The following is a 14,559-nucleotide window of genomic DNA, read 5'->3' on the forward strand; positions in this document are numbered from 1 at the left end:
GCTGCTGGTGGCTGGGGCTGGAAGACACTGGTAAGAGTGACACTGGGAGGGGGGACCCCAGGATGGACTCCTGCTCTGGCCACTACTGCAGACAGTGGGGTCCAGTGGCCACTGAGCTGCCCCAGGTCAGGAGTCAGCTGGCTCTGAGGCAGATCAGAGCAGGAATGGGGCTCGAGTGTGGCTGTTGGGACAGAATACCAAAGGCGGGATGGCCCAGGTCACAAACCCAGCCACACTGGCTGCTGTCTGCACCACCTCACTCGCTTGCGGCACGATTGCTTTGGTTTGACCTTATATCAGGGCAGTATTGGCTACAGGTTGTACTGGACAGTGAAAGGTCTCCATGGTGACAGGGCCAGGGTCCTGCCACACTCTTCCATGAAGAGGCGAGCTCTAGGGGCAGTGCGAAAGATGCCCCGCCCTGACACATGGTCATGTTCTGACGTACCCACACACACATCCCCACTCACAGGTCCACACCCTCACATTTTCCTATGGAGAGAATTTCAGATCCATGCTGGTGCCTTAAGACTATTACTACAGTCGCACACATGCATGCACATACACACACAGACACACTCTCGTACCCCCACAACACACTCACACCTTTACATCCTCACACCCCCACACTCACACCCCCACGCCCCCACAGACATACACACCCTCACACCCCCACAGACACACCCTCACACACAATACACAGGCACACAGACACCCATATTCACACCCCCACACCCCACAGACACATGACATACAATACACACAGACACACTCAGACATCCACAGACACCCACACTCACACACAGACACATGGACAGAGACACATACATACACTTAGACATAGACACACTCAAACACCCCCCCCCCACACACACACACACTCACACAGACACACTCAAACCACCCCCCTCACACACACAGTCACACAGAGAGGCAGACACATACTCACACCCCTGAGAGCAGAGCACGGGGAGCCAGGGAGGGAGCGGGGAGGGCCCGCGCAGACGTGCAGCTGCCTGGAGAGGGAGCATAGCTCTTACTCCCTGGGGTGCCTCACCAAGGGGAGGGTGCTGCTCTTGAGTCTTGAGGCCATAGATATGAGTGGGCTGCAGGGTCCACACTGTGGGCATGAGGTGGGGGGAGGGAGAAGACGGCACATTTCCGCTGCTCTCCTGCAGTATTCTGGCTCTTGCTGTGTGTCACAGGGAGGTGACTCTGGGGTGGACATCACTGGGATCTGCCCTTTGGCAGGGAGTCAAGATCCAGGAGAGCATCGGGAGAGAGTGGCAGTGTAGGAGGCAGTGACAGAGGGGCAATCCTGGGTGGCTGCAGAGTCCAGCTGCGCATGCACCATGGGCATCACCACCTGGCATGCTGGAGAGTGAGAGGCTGCAATGGGCAGCCTGCTAGGGTACTGTCCCCGCTGAGCTCCGGGCAAAGGGTACTGGGAAAGGGCCATAGAGCCCAGAGCACAGGGTCCTCTGCTGGGCCTGGGGAGAGTTTCTCCTGCTCATGAGACGTTGCAGATGGCAGCATGGGCATGAGGACAAGGACAGATGGACCTTGACGCGGAGCCACAGCTCGCCCGGCCACTCACCTCCTCTGGTGGCTGCTCCTTGTCCACCACATGCCTCTCCATCCCTCAATCCCCAACCCCGCCCATGCCAGCCCACCCCTGGTGTCCACTGTCCCTAAGAGCTGTGGTCTGGGCCCCACAGCGTCATCAGCTCCCACAGTTCCATGTCCGTAGTGTGCCCGTCTGGGGGGGCTTCAGTCGTACTGCCCACCCTGTCCCTCAGCCTGTAGGGGAGGCGAGGCCCTCTGTGCACCCATCTCGGTGAGTGCGGGCTCCCATACAGCTACACCCACCCCCAGGTTTGGGTACAGCCCTGCAGATGGGGCCTGGACTGGCCCTTGCTGCCCTAGGGCATGTCCTGTGTGGATGGAGCTGGAGGGTCTGAGGAAACAGAAGCAGCGAACTCACACAGGTGCCTGCTCAGCTCCTGAAACAGCCATGAGTCCCCCAGAAGGCACTGCTGGGCTGAGAAGCCCCTTCCTTCTGGGGGTATCCCCTCCCCCAGCTCACTCCCTCAGCCTCCTGGGAGTTTCCCAGCCTGGGCCTGGGGCTCAGGGGCCCAGTGGGGCTCCTCAGAGCTGCCTCTAGTAGTAAGCCCTCCCTCCTGCAGTGTGACCACAGGATGGAGGCCAGGGAAGTGGGCAGGGTTTCCCTCTGCGGGAGAGCACAGAGCCTGAGGGTGTGTCCTAGATAGGACCCAGAGATGGGGAGCAAGAAAGGGTCACACACACCCAGTTACCAAGGTCTCCTTAGGAGGCACCGGGGCTGGGCTCTGTTGAAGTGTCCCCGGGTGTCAGCATGTGGGAGCCGGGGTTCCTGCTGCCTTCTGAGGGGCAGGAGGACTCGGAGCCCTTGTCCCTGCTGTGCTGCGTGGAGCCCCATTCCCCCTGGCAGCTGGGGCAAGAACCTGCTGCCATTCCCCACCCTGGATGCCAGCCAGGGCCGTGCCTGCATCACTCTGATGGGGGACACTGGTACCCCTGCCCCACGGGGAGATGCTCTGGGCCCCATAAACCCCTTGGAAGGGCAGCCTTGTCTTGTGCCAGGCTGTGGGACCCCATGGACGTGTCCCCCAGCTTGGGGCTGGCTCTGTGGAGCAGAGTGGAAGTGGCTGGTCCCAGTGGTGTTGACTCAGTGAGACAGGCTGATTGCTTCCAGTATTTTCCAGCCCCTCTGTCCCCCCCACTCCACCCCGGAGCTCAGCAGCGTTGCACTAAAGAACTTGTTTTGTGAGTATGGGTTTGGGACGGAGGGGCCGTCCAGTCCTGCGGAAGGAAGGGGCGGCTCCAACCCCCAAGTTTTCGCTTCCTGGGTGCTGCCCGCCTCCCTGCAGGACCCTTCACCTGGGTGCAGGACACCCCACTGCGCTGCCCCAAGCCCGGGCTGCTGCCCGGCAGGGCCGTTTCTCTCAGGGGTGCCCAGGGGGCCACCCACACAGTTCCTCAGGGCTGTCAGGAACCCGAGAAAGACCCTCAGCCTGTGTGTCGGGTTCTGTGAGGGGCACGGGCAGCTGCTTTAGCTCCATGTACTCAGTCCTGAGAGAGTTTGGGGCCGTGTCCTCCATCTGCCCTGTCCGCCTAGGGCACAGCGCAGTACCCACACACAGAGGGAGCCTTGTGGGGTGCTGACCTCTAACCCTTAACTGTAGGCACACGGAGGCTGTATGTCAACTCAGCACAATACCCACAGGCAGAACTCAGTCACAGCACTCATAGGTGGAACTCAGCATTGCACCCACAGTAGGAACTAAGCATAGCGCCCATGGGAGGAACTGAGAGTCTCCCACAAAGCAAGTTTGGGGCTCGATTCCTGGACAGCCTCACACATCTTACACCCCATGAGAGAGAGGCACCGTCCTGCTCTGAATACAGGGAAATCCTTCGGGTCAGCGGGAAAGCGCAGACCTACCTGGGCGTCCAGGAACTTCCCTGCAAACTGCTTGTGCGGAGCAGGGAGCGGCCTCTCCCAGCCGGCACTGGGCACACTGACACCCAGCAGCTGAGGGGCAGTGGGGCGGTTTTTACCACCAGAGCGCAGGGACCCCAGGGCCCAATTACACCGGGTGCTGCTGCAGCCGCCACACTGCCAATTAGTGGGGCCCTGAGGGTCTGTGGGGCCATGTCTCGACCCGGCAGTGTCCTGCTCCCTGTGTGACGCTGGTCAGGCCTGGGCAGAGAGCCAGGCCAGCTGACGAGAACCGCGAGGTGGAGGCCTCAGGAAGCAGGCGGAAGGTGTGGAGGCTGGGCCCCGTAGCCCAGCCAGCACGTGGGGGTCTCAGTCACTCCAGGCTGTCTGGGACGGTCCAAGTTTCTTCCCATGGCAGAGTGTCCTGACGCTGCTCTGATGAAGGACCCTGGCCCAGGACTCAGGTGCTCAGGCGCAAATGTCACCTGGACAGGTGGCCCGCATCAGGAAGCAAGTCAGGCACCGTGCCCCCTCTGGAGGCTTCTTTCTGCCTCTTCCAAGTGCTGTGCTCCTGACTTCCTTGATTGAATGCCAGATCCCTCCAGGCTCTGCCTTTGAGGCCACACGGCCACCAGTCTCTCAGGGTCTCCGACCAGGCCACTGCATCATGCTTAGGGCTTCAGGGGACCAGGGTGGCTTCTTTATGGAATGCCATGAAACACTGTCTGGACTTCATGGATCCTTAGACTGTGCTCTGCCCATGGGTGAAGGGGCGGCCTGGGAGGCGGTGTGTGAGCTGTCCTCTCTTCACCTCCATCGTTTCTGGGGCATAGTAGGCACTGGGGCAGATGAATGGATGGATGAAGCGATGAATGGATAAGTGATGAGCAGATGAATGAGGGGGTGGGTGCATGAAGAATGAGTGAAGTGGATGAATGAGTAAGTGAGCAGGTGAATGAGGGTGTGGGTGAGTGAGTGAATGGCAGTACAGTGGATGAAAGATGAATGAACGATGAGTGAATGAAGGGATGAGTGAATGAAGGGTGAGTGAATAAATAGATGAGTGGAATGAATGAAAGGATAAGTGAATGAAGGGTCAGTGAATGAAGGGTGAGCGAGTGAAGCATGAGTGAATGAAGGGTGAGTGAATGAAGGGTGAATGAGTGAAGGATGAGTGAATGAAGGGTGAATAAAGGAGGAGCGAATGAAGGATGAGTGAGTGAAGCATGAGTGAATGAAGGGTAAGTGAATGATGAGTGAATGAAGGATGAGTGAGTGAAGGATGAGGGGATGAAGGGTGAGTCAATGAAGGGTGAGTGAGTGAAGGATGTGTGAGTTAAGGGTGAGAGAATGAAGGTTGAATGAATGAAGGATGAGTGAATTAAGGGTGAATGAGTGAAGGATGAATGAATAAAGGGTGAGTGAATGAAGGGTAAGTGAATTAGGGGTGAATGAGTTAAGGGTGAGTGAATGAAGGGTGAGTGAGTAAAGGGTTAGTGAGTGAAGGGTGAGTGAAGGGTTGAATGAGTGAAGGATGAGTGAGTGAAGGGTGAGTGAATGAAGGGTGAGTTGATGAGTGAATGAAGGATGAGTGAGTGAAGGGTGAGTGAGTGAAGGGTGAGTGAATGAAGGGTGAGTGAGTGAAGGATGAGTGAGTGAAGGGTGAGTGAATGAGTACGTGGAGAAACATGAGCAGAATATGACTGGGTGTGTGGCAGGCAGATGAGTGAGTGCAGAGATGAGCTGGTGGGTGAGTGGGTGAGTGTCGGGTGAGTGAATGAAGGGTGAGTGAGTGAAGGGTGAGTGAAGGGTGAGTGAGTGAAAGGTGAGTGAATGAAGGGTGAGTGAAGGGTGAATGAATAAAGGGTGAATGAATGAAGGATGAGTGAGTGCATGGTGAATGAATGAAGAGTGAGTGAGTGAAGGGTATGTGAATGAAGGGCGAATGAGTGAAGTATGAGTGAATGAAGGGTTAGTGAGTGAAGGGTGAGTGAAGGATGAGTGAGTGAAGGATGATTGTGTGTGGGTGGAGAAACATGAGCAGAATATGACTGGGTGTGTGGAGGGTGGGTGAGTGAGTGTAGAAATGAGCTGGTGGGTGAGTGGGTGAGTAAAAGGTGTGTGAATGAAAGGTGAGTGAGTGAAGGGTTAGTGAATGAAGCGTGAATGTGTGAAGGATGAATGAGTGAAGGGTGAGTGAATGCAGGATGAGTGAAGGATGAGTGAGTGAAGGGTGAGTGAATGAAGGGTAAGTGAATGAAGGATGAGTGAATAAGGGTGGGTGAGTGAAGGATGAGTGAATGAGTGGCAGGGGAAACGAGCAGAATATGACTGGGTGTGTGGAGGGCGGATGAGTGAGTGCAGAGAGGAGCTGGTGGTGAGTGGGTGAGTGAAGGGTGACTAAATAAAGGGTGAATGAATGTAGGGTTAGTGAAAGGTGAGTGAGTGAAAGGTGAGTGAAGGGTGAATGAGTGAAGGATGAGTGAATGAAGGGTGAGTGAAGGAAGAATGAGTGAATGAAGGGTGGTGAAGGGTGAGTGAAGAATGAGTGAATGAAGAGTGAGTGAGTGAAGGTTGAGTAAAGGCTGAGTGAGTGAAGGGTGAGTGAAGGGTGAGTGAATGAAGGGTGAGTGAATGAAGCATGAATGTGTGAAGGATGAGTGAGTGAAGGGTGAGTGAATGAAGGGTGAGTGAATGAAGCATGAATGTGTGAAGGATGAGTGAGTGAAGGGTGAGTGAATGAAGGAGGAATGAGTGAAGGATGAGTGAGTGAAGGGTGAGTGAATGAAAGGTGAGTGAGTGAAGGATGAGTGAGTGAAGGATGGGTGGATGAGTGTGTGGAGAAACATGAGCAGAATATGACTGGGTCTATGGAAGGTGGATTAGTGAGTGCAGAGGTGAGCTGGTGGGTGAGTGGGTGAGTGAAGGGTGAGTGAATGAAGTGTGAATGAGTGAAGGGTGAGTGAGTGAAAGGTGAGTGAATAAAGGGTGAATGAGTGAAGGAGGAGTGAATGACGGGTGAGTGAAGGAAGGGTGGGTGAATGATGAGCAAATGAAGGGTGACTGTTTGAAGGATGAGTGAATGAGTCGGTGGAAAATGAGCAGAATGTGTCTGGGTGTGTGGAGGGCGGATGAGTGAGTGCAAAGACGAACTAGTGGGTGAATGAGTGGGTGAGTGAAGGGTGATGAGTCGATTGTTAGCAGAATCCGACAGGGACTGAGGAGAGCCCAGAATCAACTGCTTCGATTATGGCCCTTTCCTGAGTCCCCTGCAGAAGATCTCAGAGTATCTCCACCCCTTGTTTGAGTGAAAAGGGACGTGGGGTCTAAGGGAGCAGACGGATGGGGACAGGAGGAGGACGAGCAGCAACCAGGGAGGAGACATCCCGGAAGGCCTGGGGGCACCCGGGGACAGGGCCAACTGTGTGCGGGGCATGGAGAGTGTAGGGGATGAGGACGTCTTAGAGGCAGTGGGCCTGGTCTCATGGTGGCACTCAGTGGGGGCATCTGCAGGGGCTCTGGCAGGGGGCAGATGGGGCGGCTCTCTGTGCCTCAGCTGGGAGGGATGGCTCTGTTGCGGTCCCTGCACCCCAGGAGGAAGGAACTTCTCTCCTCAAATCTGCTCCCATGGACGTGTCCTGAGGGGAGGGTGTGACTGTCATAACTGGAGTGTGGCACTAGCCTCAGGCTGTGGTCTTAAAGTCCTAAGGAGACCCAGGGACCATCACGAACCACAAAGCAAGTCTGTATCCCCCAGGTCCTGAGTTAGCCTGAACACCTGAGCTAGAACCCCACCAGTTTACCCGTGTGCTATCCCCGAGTGTATCCATGTGCTGTCCCCAAGTGTGCCCATGTGCTATTCTCGAGTGTACCCATGTGCTGTCCTGAGTGTGCCCATGTGCTGTCCCTGAGTTGCCCGTATGCTGTCCCTGAGTGTGTCCATGTGCTGTTCCTGAGTGTGTCTGTGACCTGTCCCCCGAGTGTGTCCGTGGGTTGTTGCTGAGTGTGTCCATGAGCTGTCCCCGAGTGTGCCCGTGTGCTGTCCCTGAGTGTGCCCATGTGAGCATGACAGTTGAGAGGAGTTTCACAGTGGAACCTCCAGTTTCAGCAGAGTGGTTCATGACCTCAGCAGAGTTTTTACTTCCTCTCCTGGCAACTTTTCTCAGCAGCACTTTTATGGGGCTACAGGTATCCAAATATATAATGTACATGTACAGACCAATTTTTTACTGATAGTACATTGCCAATAAATTTATTTTAAAACATATATTTAAGGATTTAAAGACTCCGTGCATTCAGTTCCACGATGCCAGGAGTCAGTACCCTCTGTGCAGAAGTGAGGCTCTTGGTGACATCTGCAAAGGTGACCTGGGTGTTGCCTACTCTGGAGGGTGACCCAGGCCCAGCGTCTTTTTCATCGCATCCTTAAATTCCTTGTTCCGAAGACAGTAGATCAATGGGTTCAAGATTGGGGTGAGAACAGTGTACAACACAGAGATGAGTTTGTTGGAGCTGCGGGTATCAATGGCCTTGGGTCGCACGTACATGAACAGCAAGGCCATATAGAAGATGGTGACGACCGTGAGGTGGGAGGCGCAGGTGGAGAAGGCTTTCCAGCGGCCCGAGCCTGAGGGGATGCGCAAGACGGCCAGGGTGATGTATGCGTAGGACAGAATGGTCGCGATAAGGGGAAACACCAGGATGATGAAGCCCAGGATGAAGTCCACCAGCTCTGCAGTGGAGAAGTCTGTGCAGGCCAGTTTGAGAATGGGGGAAATATCACAGAAAAAGTGGTTCAGGACATTGGAGCCACAGAACGTGGCACTGGAGATAAAATACACCTTGATCACAGAGATGGAGAAGCCGCTTGCGAAAGAGAAGAGCACCAGCTGTATGCAGAGCCCCGTGGTCATGATGACTTGGTAGCGCAGTGGGTAGCAGATGGCCACGTAGCGGTCGTAGGCCATGGAGGCCAGGAGCACGCACTCAGTGCCCACCAGGGAGATGAAGAAGTAGAGCTGAGTCATGCAGCCCACGAAGGAGATACGTTTGCGCTGTAGGAGGAAACCGTCCAGCATCTTGGGGATGATGTCGCACACATACCAGATCTCGATGGTGGACATGATGCCCAGGAAGTAGTACATGGGCCTGTGGAGTGCGGTGCTGCTCCAGACGGTGAGGATGATGGCCAGGTTCTCCAGCAGGATGAAGAGGTAGGTGAGCAGGAAGAGGAGGAAGAGCACGTACTGCAGCCGGGGGGCTGTGGGGAAGCCCAGCAGGATGAACGTGCTGACCCTGGTCACATTCTCTCCTTTCATGCTGCTGGTGGCCTGGCCTGAAAGATACCATTGATAGAATGTCCCAGTGTGAGGATCCAGTCACATTCCACATCTAAGAAGCTCAAAGATTTCCAGCGAATAATACCAAAACATGAGAGTACCGAGACATGATATCAAGAGTCAAAAATAGAAACTCAATCCTAAGAATCAAAGGATCATAGCCCGACAGTGGTGCTAAGACCCTTCCCGAGGCACAGAGATCGACAGACCCCCTGCAGGCCAGAAGGGGGCACCTGTACAGTCAACACAGGGAAAGGAACTGATGCATGAGCAAAAACATAGGCCTGGAAACTGCGCTCCAAATTGAAGGAATGACAAAACCCTCCGAGACAAAAACAGTTCTTAGTCCCTGAGTCGGCTCTGTGGATGCATGAACTGATTTTTAGAAAAGGCCATGACATTGGGAAACAATATCTAGCTGTGGCTAGACCACAGCACATGGGGCAGCAGGAGAGGAGCAGGGGTCTCTGTGATGAGGTCGAGGCTACTTTGCTTCCATCTTAATAAGGCATATAAACACAAAACCTGAGGCAAACTGCATGGAAATCTCAAGACAAACTTAGAAGAACGAATAACTGGCCAAAGGAAGCTGGCCACTATGTAAAGCAGATGTCAGCACAGGGAAGCAGAGCAGCAGAGGCCAAAGGGGCAAGGACAAAGTTCACAAACGCCAGACTCCTCACAAAAAGATGGTGGTAAATTCCTTTGTTTCAGTGACTTAAAGTCCTGAGCTCACCAACCAGTAGGCACAAAGCGGCCAGAAAGAACACAGAACCAAACCCACTTTCTGCTCCCATGAACTTTCATGACAAACACAGGGAATCTTCCAGGTACATGGTATTGGATGGAAGTCTGATAATCACATCAGAATGAGGAGACTCCAGATCTTATAAAGTTATATAGGACAGCGATGGCCAGAGAAGAGGATCGAATACTCACTGAGGTGTGCACCAAAGGAAGAGCCATTGAAATGCTCAAAGGGTCTCGGCAGGCCAGAGGAAACATGTAGACAGTGACACGATAGGAGAGACTTGTTTGGGGCCACACTTGGCAGTGCTCACTCAGGCTCTGTGCTCAGAGCTCATCCTTGGCAGTGCTCAGGGAACCATAACTGGTTTTGCGCATTGAATCCTAATCAGACTCAGGCATGGGAAACACCTTTCCTGCTGTATTATCTCCCTGACCACAAGCCGATATTAAAACTCTCTCATGATCAGATCAGAATGAGAAGGGCGACTAGCCTCGAGGAAGAAATGGGGAATCTGGGGTGACTATGCATGTGGGCAGCTCTCAGTGACTGAGAAGGGGGTCACTGGGCCTGTGGCCAGCTCTCACTGCCCGAGTGGTGTTCACATGTTCTTCCCCAGTGCACAGACAACACACTTCAGGTCTTGTTACTGTCAGACACAAAACAAGTGTCCACAGTGTCAAAACAGTAGAAACCATGTGCAGATTCTTCTCAACCACAATGCTCCGAAAGTAGAAGAAATACATTATGGAAAGGAAGCCAGAAAGCACACAAAGTCAGCAAACTAAGCAATATACTGGCGAGAAACTGGTGCGACAGAGAAGGAATAGAAACCAAAACATTCCTGGAAACAAAGGATACGGGAAACAGTTACCACAACCTCTGGAGCAGCATAACTGTACGATGAGGGAAGGTCACGGCAACAGGGAGGCGCACCAGGAAACAAGAAAAGGCCCCGGCAGTCCTATCTCACATCAGTGCCGGTGGGGAAAAGAAATTAGGTAAGGGACAAGAGAAGAAAAGAGGGAAATAATAAAAATGAGAGTGGAAATCAACAACAAGGAATACAAAAGGTCATTGAAACCAAGAGGTGTTTTTTCTTTAAAGTATAAGCAAGATTAGGGCTGGAATGATAGTATAGCGGGTAAGACTTTTGCCTTGCATGCGGCTGACCTGGGTTCGATTCTCAGCACCCCATATGGTCCCCTGAGCACTGCCAGGAGTAATTCCTGAGTGCAGAGAGAGGAGTAACCCCTGTGCTTCTCTGGGTGTCACCCAAAAAGCAAAAAAAAAAAAATGGAATGAGCAAGATTGAAAGATTCTTAGCAGATTCATGAAGATGAAAAGGGAAAACTCCAGTCAGCTGGACTGAGAGGAAAGGGGATGTTAAAACAGACAAACAGAAATACAGAGGGTCACAGGAGCTGGCTGGAGAGAGAGTGCTGGGCAGGGCGTCTGCCTGGGCGCAGCTGACCCTGACCACATGGGAGTACCCCCAAAGAGATTCAGGAGTATCGCAAGCACTGCTGCTATCGCCCCAAAGTAAAACGCAATATCCAAAGTCAGATGACATTACTAGGGCCAACTTCATGCCACGAATTGAGGGTCTGAAGGGAAGATACAACTTGAGAGTCCCACACCCTTCGACCTGATCTGTAGCAAGTCTCAAGCGGGAACAGACCCATGACAAGCATGAAAGTGGAAACAGTCATTTCAGAAACTGCCTCCAACAGCAGCCTGGCCAGGAGCTCAGGTGCAGACGGTGGGAGGGTGTGTGTATTGTTTCAAACCTTCACAGGGAGTTCAGCTTGTCCTGAGGCTGAGAGACAAGATTCCCTCACTCTAGGCCTCCAGAGGATGTGGCCCCAGAGCCGCTCAGAGGCCAAAGCCCCCTGGTCAGGGACCAAATGTCCTGGAGGAAGCTCAGCAAGCCATGCTTAACAGCTCATCCAGAGAAGAAGTGGGTTTTTCTAGGGGTTAATTTTGGGTTTTGGCCACACCTAGTGGTGCTCAGAATCACTCCTGGCTCTGCATTCAGAGTCACTCCAGGATCATCACTCAGGGTCACTACTGGGGGACTCAGAGGTCCATTAGGGGTGGCAGAGATCAAACCTGGGTCAGCCCCGGCTAAGGCAAGTGCCCTCCCTGCTGTACTATGTCTCTGGCACCTCAGTGGAAATATCCCAGGGATGCAAGAATGGACAGGACTGTGGACACAGAGCAGCACCCGGGACTGTGGACATGAGAAGCCCCCTGGGACTGTGGGCATGAGCAATTGCCCGGGACTGTGGACACGCAGCAGCCGCCCAGGACTGTGGACATGAGAAACCGCCCGGAACTGTGGACACGCATCGCCACCTGGACCGTGAACACACAGCAGCCACCTGGAACTGTGGACACGAGCAGCTGCTTGGGACTGTGGACACGGAGCCAACATGTGTACTGAGCGCATGCAGCTGCCACCCAGGACTGTGGACACAGAGCTGCTGTCCGGAACATGGAGAGAGAGAGACACTGTGCAGACGAGCTGGCAGCAGACATGATCTCAGGCACGGAGGGATAGGGAGGCTCTAAGCTGACACAATGTTCTGTGCCTCCTGGCACAGGAATCAGCAGCGCTCGGAGCAGAGAGGGCGCTGAGCCCTGGCCTGTCCATAGGCCTGGTAGGGTGTGGGCGGCACTCAGGCCAGTGCAGGGGATCCGCCTGGTGGGGTGTGGGCAGGAGGAGGCTCGCACTCTAGTTTGGGCCCCAGTCTGAGCGCCTGTGATGGATGCAGTGGTCACTGCCTCTGCTCAGCTGGACCTGCACTCTGCCTCCTGTGTCCAGCAGACGGTGAGGCGGGTCCCCTGCTCTGGCCTCAGTCCTGCCCACACCCCACCAGGCCCATGGACAGGCCAGGGCTCAGCACCATCTCTGCCCCAAGCGCTGCTGACTGTTTGGCTGGGATTTGGGATCTGTGTCTGTGTCCTCCTCTCAGACGAAGTCATGCATGCCCCATCTCCCTCCTGCCCTGGCCCGAGTCCCGCTTCATCCCCCCACACATGGGCCTTGTCTGTCCACTCAGTGCTGCCGCACTCCCAGCTGATCCCCATGCGACCCCCACCTTGGCAACCCAGCTCGGCCGATGTGGGGTTCAGGTTCTCATCCTCTGAGCATTGAGCCCCCGGCCCCCTCAGCAGAACGCCCTCCCTGGCAGCTCCATTCTGCAGCCCAGTGCCCTCTCCATGCCCTCACCCAGTCACTCTGGCCCTGGCCAAGGCGTGCCCAACACTCATGCTCGGGTCGCACTGTGAGAGTTGGCAGGAGGGGCCGGGTCTGAGGAGCCCCCGGAGCCTGCCCTATTGAACGCACTTGGGGCAGCTGGGGCCCAAGCCTGCTTGGGTCACTTTCTGCATGTCCCTATGGCAAGAGTGGGCCCGGGCCAGGTCGGGCAATGAGCCCAGCATCCCAGAGAAAAGATCCCAGACATCCACTTGCCTTTTCCGGTTCCAGCCAGCGGCCACCCAGTGAGGCCCAGTGAGGACTACTGTCCCTCTGAGGACAACACGCTGCTGCCCAGGACATGGGCAGCCTGGGAGTACAGGACCTGATTCCTCCTGCTCTGCTCTGGGGCCAGGTGGGGCCTTAGGGTCGGGCTGGCCCGGAGACTGGGCTGCTTTCACGTTTGGGGGCAGCTCAGGGCACTGACCGGTGAGCACCCCCGTCAGAGGCTCCATCCTGGCCTCACTCATGAGGGCGGAGAGTCTAAGGGAATAATCTACCCACCACAACCCTGTGGAGCGCCCGACAGGGAGGATGCTGTGTCCCCGCACTGGGGAGTGGGAAAGTGGAGTCAGCATGTGGATAGGGGTGCCCTGGGCATCCGGAGATGTCCCCACCCATCCCTGCTGTGCTGCCTGGCTAGGAACAGGCGGGGCAGTGGCCCTCTGGAAAGTGCTCCTCACGGGCATTGCAGGGTAGCAGCATGGACACAGGCAGGGAGTCCAACCCACAGCCTTCCACAAGGTCAGTGACTAGCAAGTGGCAGACAAGTCGGGCAGCAGATGTGGTGCGGTCGGGTGTGGGGATGGTTGGGGTTGGTGGTGTGTGAGGGGTGGGCAGCGGTCCTACCTTGTGGCCGGCAGCCGTTCTGCAGTCTTCCGGTCCTGCTGGTCGCCTGCTGCCAGCCCTCAGGCCATCAGAGCAGCCTCTTTCTGCAATGGTGTGCCGTCCCTGGGAGAACCTGCTCGGTGGCTGTCCTGTGTGAGGGGGCCAGGATGCTCTGTCCTGCTGCCCCGGTCTCAGTGTCCCAGGGGCTGCCCATCCCTGCACAGAGGCGCAGCTGGTTTAAAGCCAGTGCTAGGGACGCAAAGCACTTGGCGACCTGCCCGCTGAGCTCGGAGGGACTCAGGGGCCCAATTACCTCACTCAATGAAGGCTGTGCCTCAGCAACGGCCGCCTGTCCACTGAGATGGTCCTCAGACCATGGCCACTGTCCACTGAGACGGGCCCTCACTGCCCATGGCTACTGTCCTCTGAGACAAGCTGTTACAATCTATTAGTCACTGTCCATTGAGATGGACCCTCAAAAACCTTATGAATATGGGGTCACACAGCCCTTTAGCCACTTGTGCGTCAGACGATCCCATATACCCCGTCAGCCACCTGTCCACTAAGATGGCCCCATGTAGCTCTTCACCTGCCTGTCCAGTCAAATGGGCCCTCACAACCAAGCCACCACCTCTCCACATGGGGGCTGCATCCAGGGGTGCCCAGAGCCAAATTCTGGGCTGGTCTCATGTGTGACTGCTCCAAACACGTGTGACCCTCCTGTCTGTCTCAGGGATGGGAGTGGAGCGAGTGACCCTCAGCTGGCTGGCTGTCCTGGAGTTTTCAGTGTTGCAATGACAAGTGGGAGGTGGGGGGGATCGGGCATGGCACAGTCTCAGCAGAGCAGAAGGACACATTGAGAAGCTCCTGAGGGTCCTGGCCAGACAGGAAGGTCAGTGGT

General features: G+C 55.3%; 1 protein-coding gene across 1 annotated transcript; it reads right to left on the reverse strand.

The window, feature by feature from the left end:
* Positions 1-7,860: 7,860 nt before the first annotated feature.
* On the reverse strand, positions 7,861-8,799 carry LOC130017662 (olfactory receptor 6B3-like). Its single transcript, XM_056108385.1, has one exon. The coding sequence runs from the start codon at positions 8,797-8,799 to the stop codon at positions 7,861-7,863; it is 939 nt and encodes a 312-aa protein (XP_055964360.1).
* Positions 8,800-14,559: the final 5,760 nt, after the last annotated feature.

The sequence above is a fragment of the Sorex fumeus genome, unplaced genomic scaffold, assembly GCF_029834395.1.
Source record: "Sorex fumeus unplaced genomic scaffold, SorFum_2.1 ptg000207l, whole genome shotgun sequence".
In the NCBI taxonomy this organism is placed as follows: Eukaryota; Metazoa; Chordata; class Mammalia; order Eulipotyphla; family Soricidae; genus Sorex; species Sorex fumeus.